Raw genomic sequence first — 10,871 nt, 5'->3', positions numbered from 1 at the left:
AATTGGAATATATTGTATCAACGCATTAAAATTAGATTTACATGAACTTGTGGCCGAACATAAAATCCTAGGATGAAAGCGAGTATAGTAGTGACTCTATAGTTGGAATTCCTATACCACAAATGATACTAAAATAAAATAAAATAAAATAAAATAAAATGCAAGGCGACTGATCCCCAAACAAACACCAACAAATAATCTTCTCAAAATTCATGGAAGCCGCTTGGATGTTTGATCCTTCCTCATAAACTCCACCGCCTCCCTCTCCGTATACTCCTCCAATCCCTCTCCATCTTTTCCATTCCACAGCCCTTCCCCAGCTCCCTTTCCGGCGAAGTAGCACTCGGCTTTGATCACCACCGTCTCACCACCATTGCTATCTCCAACGACCTGAACCGGCAGGCGGTCGTAATGGGCAATGCTGGTTTCTTCCAACTCGTCGAGCCGAGCGACGCCATGATTGGACACAGCATAAAGCTCGCCGCGGACGGGGCGGCCTGAGACGGGGAGATTGATGAGATAAGGAATCCCATTAGGGCCAAGTACGAGTGGAAATGAGGATTGGGTTGAATAGTTGCCAAGAAAAACGGCGTCGTTATGGTTGATGAGTTCTTGCATTAGTTTGTGATTTGCGAAGCCTCTTTTGAGTGTGCCATAGGTGAAAATCCGGTGTCGTTTTGGCTCTTCTTCTTCCCTGGCCTTCGCCATTGCAATAAACCATTCAAACAAAATTTGGTCTAAAAATACTAAGAAATGGTTGGCATTATTTTAGGAGGTGGTTGAATGCAACTTTTATTCGTGTGGCTGTGAGTGCAAATTCATGGCTAATTCTTGGTAGCTATTTCTTCACAGTAATTATGATGATAAATACCATGGTAGAAAATGTCAATTCAAATTAAATGGATTGAAAACGTTGTTACTAGGTGGATCGAAATTAAAAATTTCCATGTTTTTAATCCATTTAAACCATATTTAAATACTGAAAAAGTCTAAATTGTCAAGTTACAAATATTTAAATAAAGAAATCCAATTATAAGTTTTTTTTTTTTTTTTTTTTTTTTTGTCGGAGAGAATAAGATTATAAGTTAAGTCATAAAATGAATATGTTCTCTAAAAAATTATAAAAGAGAATTACAATTTGAGAGGTCATTTCTAAGGTTCCCAACAAATACCTAATTTTAATTAGAGAATCCTTTTTATTTCGTTATTTTATAATATTATAATTCTTTACGTTGGTAAATAATTGATGTATTTGTAAACAATTTGATACTGATAAAAGAAATGTTACCAAAGATCGGTAGCTTTTTATATACTAGTGTTTCTAACACGTGCATTGCACGTGTGTATTCAAAATATTGAGTTATTTGTAAAGTATTATTCAATATGGTTATTTTTCAAAATTACTTAAGATTGATTTTATAAATCCATGTACCAAAAACAATATATATTTCTATAATATAATTTTTTTTCGTTGGTTAAATATTTTTTTATGGATTAATATTTGTCCCTAATGTGTTTTCAATTTTGTTTGCATGATGTCAGTTATTTTAAACCAATCTGACGCATAATACATAGTGAGAGAAAATTTTAGCGAAAAAATTTATCGAATTGATCATTTTCTAATTTCTTTAAATTATTAGAATTTGAAGAAATTTAATATTTTGAGTTGAATATGTATTATGTACCGTTTGTTATTAGTCAATTATAACATTTATGGATAATAGAAAGGAAAATTACTTCAAATTGTAAAACTACTGAAAATATTTACAAAATATAGTAAAAGTTTAGAACTATGAATGATAGATGTTGATAGTGCTGATAGGCTTTTATTAGAGTCTAACAATGTCACTGATAGACACTAATAGATCTATCAATGTCTATCGGTATCTATTATTAATAGTTCCAAAATTTTGATATGTTTTATAAATATTTTGATTCATTTTTCTATATTTAAAAGTAGTCCCAATAGAAAAACATTGTTGAAGAACTACCTAAATCTGAAAATGTATTAGGTAATAGAATTTAATTGAAAACACAGTCAAACTTTTATAATCGATTGTGATTTTTTTAACTCCACAAGACTTGAATAAAAAATTTATACAATTAATTTATATTTTAATTATAAAATTAAAATACACATGAAATAAAGAGAGGATTTCGTTGCAAAAGATGAAAACAAAGAATTGATTTGAGTTTAATGAAAATTGACAGCCATATTATTTCTTTCTTTACCTTAGCTTGAGTGCTCAATATATAATTTCTGTCACATTTGTTGCGTTATCGTATCAACAAAAATACGTTTCACTAGATTAAATCACATCTAACAACTCAAGTCATGTCACTTTTAGAATTGTCGGAACTCACTTTGATCATCTCACTACTCTTCAGTTAGGCATAGATCTCATCTTGCAGCATTCATGGATTGCATAAATTGTATCTCAACCTAAAGTTGATGCCTATGTAAATAAATTGATTTCAAGCCATACAGAGAGAAAAGGTTTGGTTGGATCAGCTTACAGAAGCTCTGAAAACAAATGGGAGGAAGCCGATAAATATTCAAACTACATTGTTATGCTTAGCATGGCTCAATATCCCTTATGTTAGAGTTGATGCTCTACATCTTGTGGGTCTTATAGTTTATAATTGTATTATACAAACACTTTTTTTATCTAATAAAATAAGAGGGATTTTATTTGACATTTAGTTGTATTAACCCACAAAAACCAATAAATTAAGATCCAAAGTTATATTCTGTAACTTAAACATGTATGTAGAGACATATAGGTGGATCATGTTTAAGTGATAACTTAGATGGTTTGAAGTAGATGGATAAGGTTGGGTACTTTATCCTAGTGACAGTACAGATACGACCCACTTTGTAGTTGTTATATTTGTTCTAAAGTGCTACAAACGATTTGATCTTGATCATTCATGTGGAGACATGTGAGAGGGGGTATTCTATACAAGGATTATGTATAAGACCGAACCGCAAAATAAATAATCTCTCTATATAACACCGTTGATAGATGAGACTTATATTTCACCAGAATGACCATAGATGACTTGAACTAAATCTTGAGTGTGTTGTGAACTCTTTCTTATGAAAACAGTCCTTTGATCTGCATGAGTGAGAGTTGCCTGTTTCATGACTCAATATGTCTACCATTTTGGGTATTCGTCCGATTAGGGAGTTGAGAACACAGCTACACAAGAGAACTTCACTCCTTTATAGTTAGAGAATGTAGATACATTGCTCCCTCAAGACCTGATTCTGGGGCTTGAACAATATAGCGTCACACCCTCTCGTAGCTCGAGAGGGGTTCGGTTATAGTTGAACTATAACTTATTGTTCATTAGAGGGATCAATAGTACTTAAGGAGTTAGAAGTAACTACAAAGGCAAACTGTAATTTTGACCTAGCTGTACTTACGAGCAATTTATGAAGGGTCGATGCACTATTGATTGGTTATATCCAATGGACTCGAATATATATATATATAGCATGAAGAGTGCAATTGTTGGCCTTTAGTGAAGTGACAAATAGTTAATGGAAGTTGATTAATTCTAATAAAGTGTTTAATTAATTAATGAAGTACCATTGGAGCTTCATTTTATATCTATCGGGTCCACTCATTAGCTCAATTGGGATTGATGAGAATATTTGAATTGTTCAAATTAATAAAGGGAATTAATTATATATGATATAATTAATATAAAATTATATGAGATATAATATATGTATATGATACATTATAATATAATGTTTTATTTCAAAGAAAAATAAATATTTGAATATGATTCAAATATTAATATGAATTTGATCTATAGGTTATGAGAGAATGATAAACTATAGGTTATATTATATGTGATATAATATGAACTATAGGTTATTTTTTATATTTGAATATATATATTATATGTGTGTAGTATGTATATGTATGTATGTATTAGATTAGTCATTATATATATTAAACTAAATTAAAGGTTTTTTAATTTAATAATCAAATTATTAGGGGGAGTTATTTGATAACCCCCACCTCATTTAACATGTGGAAGATGAAAGGTTGAGGTTTTTCATCTTCATCTTCCTCCTATATAACACCAAATTGGGCAGAATTTTGCTAATGTGGTTGTTGCGATTTTGCTTTAAAAAATGAAGAAATTCTTCCCTTTCCAAAATTATTCTTGAAGCCCACAAACTTTCAATGGTTCTCTACCCTTTGAGAATACTGAGGTCTCCAAGTGGTGGTGTCGAGTTGATTAGAAATTTGCTGTTGTGTTTTTGGGTGTTCATGATTGAAGAGCTCGTTATGTTTGGGAATTTGGAGAGAAATCATGAAGAGATTAGTTTTCAAGGGTATGTGATTTTTGGATCTCTATATCCTCTTTAATTTCTCTACAAAAGTATGCTTATTTTGTTATATAAATATTGTTTCCGTTCATTATGTTTTTCTTTATGATCTGTAAAATTAGAATTAGGATAAGATCGTTTACACTACGGGTACTTGCTTATCTTTTCAATTGTATCAAAGCAAATGTTTCTGTCCTAATTGTAATTTTCAAACGAAATAAAAAATGATGATGGGATTTTGATTCTGCATAGATGTATATTGAATATGGTTTGCTTGTTTGGATGTTTTTTGGATTGGTTTTAGAAGTTTTGTCATTCTTTTTTTATTTGATATATAAAGGCCCGTTGTTTTAGGCATATTTGTTTACTATCGAGTCTATATTTGATGTCTGTATTGACTGTGATCAAGAAGTTGTGGCTGGAAAACAAAGCAAGAATGGAGAATTACAAATGAACAAGCAAAGAACTACAAGCATTCTACCTTACAACATCAAGCTTCAGAGTTACAACGCTGGCATAACACTATAAGGCAGAAGCCTTAGTGTTGCAATGCTGCGCAGAGCATCGCAATGCTACGAACAACATAACAATAAACATTGAAAGGACGTCAGCGTCACAATGCTAGCGAAGAGCATTGCAACGCCCCAGATTTGAAGAGGCGTGTTTCAACTTCCAGTTCGGCGGCTCGGTTCAAGCGGTTCTCTTTAGTTTTTTTTTTTTGTAATGATTTAGTTTTAAATTTTGTTCATTTAATTAAATTAATATAATAGTTATATAAATTTAATTAAAAGTTTAAGAAGCTAATCTCAGTCCAAATTGATGCTTTTATTTGTGCATTTGATGTATGATTATTTTATTTTAATATATGTCATAATGTATATCATATAGAAAAATCCCACCATAGGATATACATATTTTCTTGCATCATTTTTTTTTAAATATAAATATTATATTATAAGATTGCATGATAAATTAAGCATGTTCATGCATCATTTATATTATAATTGTTATAATATATAGTTTAGATGTAATGATACATATATTTTTTCATTACTTTTATATATAACCGTTATGTATTTAATGTAATGAAAAAGGAATTGCATGCTAACATAGATTAAATCGAATAGTTTAAAATTGATTTCATAATAGACCTATGTTTAATAATTTTCTAATTTGTTTAGAAATAGGTTTAATCTTTTAATTTAGTTTAACAAGATTAAATTGATTTATTGACTAAAAGATTAAATTTGTAACAAATGTATCTATAAGGAACCTTTGTCTAAGGACATATTTGTCTAGGCTGGGGTATCTAAGCTGATAGCAACGAAACGTTCCTGCTTGGGAATTGACCTAGAAGGTGAATTAATAGATTTATTACAATCATGCAAAGAGTGATTCATGTTTGTTAAAATGTTTAACGAACATAAATTAACATTGTTAAATTATCCAATGCAAATGTTACTTTGGGCAAATTTGACAAACACTTAATAAAATTAATTAGTCAAATTTTCTAAGTTAATCAACCTTAGGTAAAATATTCACTGAGAGGAAAATGGGGTATATGATACTTCATTTTTCCTTTCATGTTTCTCCCTAAAAGTTCACACAATTAGATCTATGTTCGGCCTGGTGACAACTTTGCTTATGTCCCCTTACAGGTGGTGTTTGCATTGGTCAATAACAAGGTGAATGGAGACAATGTTTATAGTAAGTGGAAGAAGGAAGTGTGTCAACACATTTCACAGTCTCCTTCATTAGTTTGACGTAAACGTTTATGTTTGGCCTTGAGACACGTTTGCTTGTATTTCCCTACAGATGACATTTGCATGAATTTGTACTCAAGTTCCAAAAATAAATAGGATTGCTTTAGTTTTTGCTTTAATATTTGACATCAAATATGCAATCAATTTGATAATTTAACCCTTTTTATCATTTTAATTATTGTATTTATTTTTATGGTATTTCATTTATTTCTTTGGCCATAGATACCCAAACTATCCCTATCTTGAAAGTGGGCTTTCTTTTCTTACAAATTTTTATTTTTTTAATGAAATTCAATGATACAAAAAACTTTCATATTTTTTTTTTAACAAATGAAGTACAACCTCATTCACTTTGTTTGTACTTAAAAATATATTAGTATTAATTGTTAGTGACATTAGAGTTTGTACATTATTTAAAAAGATTTTCAATTGAGTGGTTTCAAAAGAAAAACTTATCAATATTAGTACCATATGAAGAGATATATAAACTATAAAGATGGAGTCTATTATGGAGAATTTTGGATAGGTAAAAAGATAAAGATAAAAGTGAAACCTGGAGAATTACCTAATCTAAAAAACAGACCCAAGACTAGCAGGAAAGGGCCCGAGAGAATTCTTTACAAATAGGGAGAAAAGGCAATGGGACCACAACCCAATTGGCCTGCTTCCGAGGTCGAAGCAATGAATCCTTCAGGAGTTGCCAATCTAGATTGATCCTCTATTATGAAACATCCCTAGTGGCCCAAGTCCAGACTCTAAGTGTCCGATTTCCAAACAGGTAAAGGAAGTAGATTCCTTACTCAAAAAGGGTTATTTGGGGCGATGAGTTAAAATATGATGTTCGGAGTCCATGTGTTTATGTTTGTGGTACAGAGTTGACATCATACGTTTGGGATATCTAGTGTAGTTTTTTGAATTCTAATTAATCTGGTTCTATGATTACTATTTTTATTTTGTAACATTTTTATTCAATAATTTTACCAATATTTATTTGAATAAAATATGGAATGCAAGTTTTTTCTTTTATTTTTTAAAGTTTTTTTTCTCTTTTTTTTGGTTAATGAATAAAAAATTGACCTATTACATTTCTTGCAAGAATATGGTTAAATAAACTGAGAAACCAAAGAGAAATTAGAACTTTTGATTTCTTATTTTTCTCAACGAATTTCATTATCATCATCTTCTTCTTTTTCTTCTTCTTCGTTCTGTTGTTGCTCTGTATTTTTCTCTGTTATGAATTTTTTGTTTAACTAAATATCCACCATCATCTTAATAATGAATGGAATGTCATCACATTTCTTCAATCTACTTTCAATCCCTCCAAATTTGGAGGATCACAAAAAAAACAAATCTTCAATTCTCACTAATTGTTGCAAAAAAAAATGTTACAAAAAAATCTCTGTTTTATGGTTTTTTTATTTGTTAGTGATAGGGACAACGACCCTCAATCTCTCTCTACAATGGTATGATATTATTCACTTTGGACATACACCCTCGTGGCTTTGCTTTCGATGTCACCCTAAAAGGCCTCATACCAATGGAGATAGTTCTCCTCCCTTATATACCTATGATCCTCCCATTATCTAACCAATGTGGAACTCTAGTCGTATTCTCAATAGTTACATACTTTCCAAATATTCCTAAGACCCATTTGACATTTGAATTCAATTAAATAAAATTATATTTTATAATTTTCTACATAAAAGTATCATCCTAAACATAGACAAAATACTATTATTTATATAATCAACAACCCTTACACTTTAACAATCATTAGTCTTCTAATAAGCGGATTTGTGGATCACATCATTTGTATCAGTCTTATGCAAACTCATTGCATAGGATGCCCCCACTCACATATCTCTACATGAATAATTTGTGGATCACATCATTTGTATCAGCATACAAAATGGGTCGCATCCAATATTGTTACCTATATGAGATACCCAATTTCACCCATATACTTATAGACTATTTAAGTTGTATACTATAATTTTATCCTATTTATGTCACCACATAAAGTTCAAGTATTCATACTATAGCCATGGATTTGTTTATTGGATTTTCATAATAGAATGCAATATCAACAATTTTTATTGAATAAAATACTCAATAATATTTTATTGATAAATGGAATGTTTAACATGAAATTTACGAACTGTGAGTTTTAGAACATTCCCAATAATCTTCCACTTGGACTAAATCTCCAGTGAGAATAAACATACAAATATATACAATGTTTATAATGTTAAAAAACATAGAGGAAAAACAATAAACTAGGGCATCTAAAATACCATAGATATTCTCCCACTTGCCCTATATTATGTTGTTCGTAGTCCTAGTCCAACTAGGTGGCCCTCGAACATTTTAACCGAGAGGGTCTTCATAAACGGATCAGCAAGGTTGTCTTTTGAGGCTATCTTCGTGACGATCACGTCTCCTTGGGGTACTATCTCCCTGATGAGATGGTACTTTCTTTCGATTTGTTTTCCACTTTTGTGACTCCTTGGTTCTTTCAAGTTGGCAACTGCATCACTATCACAATACAGATTGATTGGCAGGTGCATATCTTGAACTACTTCCAAATCTATCAGGAATTTGCATAGCCATATTGTTTCTTCAACGGTTTCACATGTAGCTATATATTTTGCTTCCATTGTGGAGTTAGTGATACAACTCTGTTTAATGCTTCTCCAAACCTATTGAGAGTGAAAACTGATCTTGAAGTAGATTTTCTAAAATCTACGTCAGTATGAAAATCAGAATCAGTGTATCCAGTAAAGATCAAATCCTTAGGTCCATACACAAGCAATGACTATGTCTTTGTATCATTGAATTTCATTAAATACTTGAAGATGTTTATTTTCCATGTGTTTATGTTCGGAGTCCATGTGTTTATTTTCCTTAAATACTTGAAGATGTTTTTGACAACAATCCAATGACTATGTCTTGAGTTGGATTGGAACCTGCTAACGATTCCAACTGCAAAGCATATGTCAAGACGTGTACACAACATTGCGTATATCAAACTCCAAATTGTAGATGCATATGGAATTCTTTTCATCTCCTCAACTTCTTGAGGCTTCTTAGGATACTATTCCTTTGACAAATGAATTCCATGTCTAAAAGGCAACATACCCATTTTGGAATTTTGCATATTATATCTTGACAACATCTTGTCAATATAAGATGCTTGAGATAGTGCTAGGGTTCTGTTCTTTCGATTTTGAAAAATTTGAACCCCTAGGACATATTGAGCATACCTCAAATATTTAGTTTAGAATTGTGATGCTAAACATCTCTTTACCTCAGCAAGGAAACTTGTCTCATTCCCAATGAGCAAGATATCATCAACATAAAGCACCAAGAATTCTACAGTTTTGTTGACTATTTTCTTGTATACACAAGGTTCGTCAATATTCTATTCAAATCCATAAGATTTGATCATAGTGTCAAATCTTATATTCCAGGATCTAAAAGCTTGTTTCAATCCATAAATGGATCGTTTAAGCTTACAGACTTTTTGTTCCTGCCCCTGTTCAATGAACCCTTCTGGTTAAGACTTAAAAATACTTTCATCAAGATGGCTATTCAGGAAAGCTGTCTTGACATCCATTTACCATATTTCATAGTCATAATATGCGGTAATGGATAGAAATATTCTTATAGATTTTATCATGGCAACTGGAGAAAATGTTTCTTCATAATCAACCCCCTCTCTTTGGGTAAAACCTTTTGCCATGAGTGTGGCTTTATATGTTTGCACCTTGCCCGTTTGGTCTCATTTTCTCTTGTAGATCCATTTATAACCGATAGGTTTAACCCCATGTGGTTGATCTACAAGTTCCCAGACAGAATTGAAGTACATCGACTCTATTTCTACGTCTATGCCTTTTATCCATTGTTCCCTATTAACATCTTCCATTGCATGTTTAAAGGTTAATGGATCCCTTAGTCCATCATCATGTATGATGTCTTGAGTTTCTGTTAAACCCATATACGTTCAGGTTGATTAAAAACCCTTTCACTACGTCGAGGCATACTTAACTCTTTAGAAGGACGTGATGGGACAACAAAAGTCATTGATAGACCAGCCTGATCAACAACTCTTGTTGATTTTTCTATAGTATCTTTGGTCTTTTGTTGTAATATTAGTTTACTGTGTGGCTGATGATTTTTAATATGATCTTCTTTCAAGAAGGTAGCGTTTTTCGATACAAACACTTTATCTTCTTGGGGATCATTAAACAATCCTCCATTTGTTGCTCAAGGGTATCCTACAAAGGGACATAATTTCGAATGTGTTTCTAGTTTCTTAGGATTTTGTACCAACACATGTGCTGGACATCCCCAGACTCGAAAATGATATAAACTACTTTTACGACCTTTCCATAACTCAGACGGTGATTCTGAAACACTTTTTGAGGGAACAATGTTCGAAATATATATCGTAGTTTGTACTTCATACACCCAAAAGGATTAAGGTAACTGAGTGTAACTCATCATTGATTGAACCATGTCTAATAAGGTTTGATTTCTCCTTTCTGCAATACCATTTTGTTGTGGTGTTCCAGGTGCTGTGAATTGGGATTGAATTCTATGATCTACTAAATAGTTTTGGAATTGTAAATCCATATACTCACCACCTCGATCGGATCGAAGTGTTTTAATTCTTTTACCTAACAAGTTTTCTGTTTCAGTCTTAAATTCTTTGAACTTTTCAAGAGTTTCAGACTTGTGACTCATCAAGTAAATAT

The 10,871-nt window shown here is 31.6% G+C and overlaps 1 protein-coding gene across 1 annotated transcript; it reads right to left on the bottom strand.

Annotated features, from left to right (window-relative positions):
- Positions 1 to 210: 210 nt before the first annotated feature.
- On the bottom strand, positions 211 to 708 carry LOC120077206 (putative gamma-glutamylcyclotransferase At3g02910). The gene has a single exon (XM_039031109.1). The coding sequence runs from the start codon at positions 706 to 708 to the stop codon at positions 211 to 213; it is 498 nt and encodes a 165-aa protein (XP_038887037.1).
- Between the last annotated feature and the right edge of the window lie 10,163 nt (positions 709 to 10,871).

Source organism: Benincasa hispida, chromosome 5 (genome assembly GCF_009727055.1).
Source record: "Benincasa hispida cultivar B227 chromosome 5, ASM972705v1, whole genome shotgun sequence".
NCBI classification, from domain to species: domain Eukaryota; kingdom Viridiplantae; phylum Streptophyta; class Magnoliopsida; order Cucurbitales; family Cucurbitaceae; genus Benincasa; species Benincasa hispida.
The sequence above is the reverse complement of the archived record's forward strand: the minus strand, read 5'-3'. Positions and strand labels throughout refer to the sequence as shown.

What these genes read in the sequence shown, in the direction of transcription:
- LOC120077206 (XM_039031109.1), bottom strand. Translation starts at nt 708, where the DNA reads ATGGCGAAGGCCAGGGAAGAAGAAGAGCCAAAACGACACCGGATTTTC.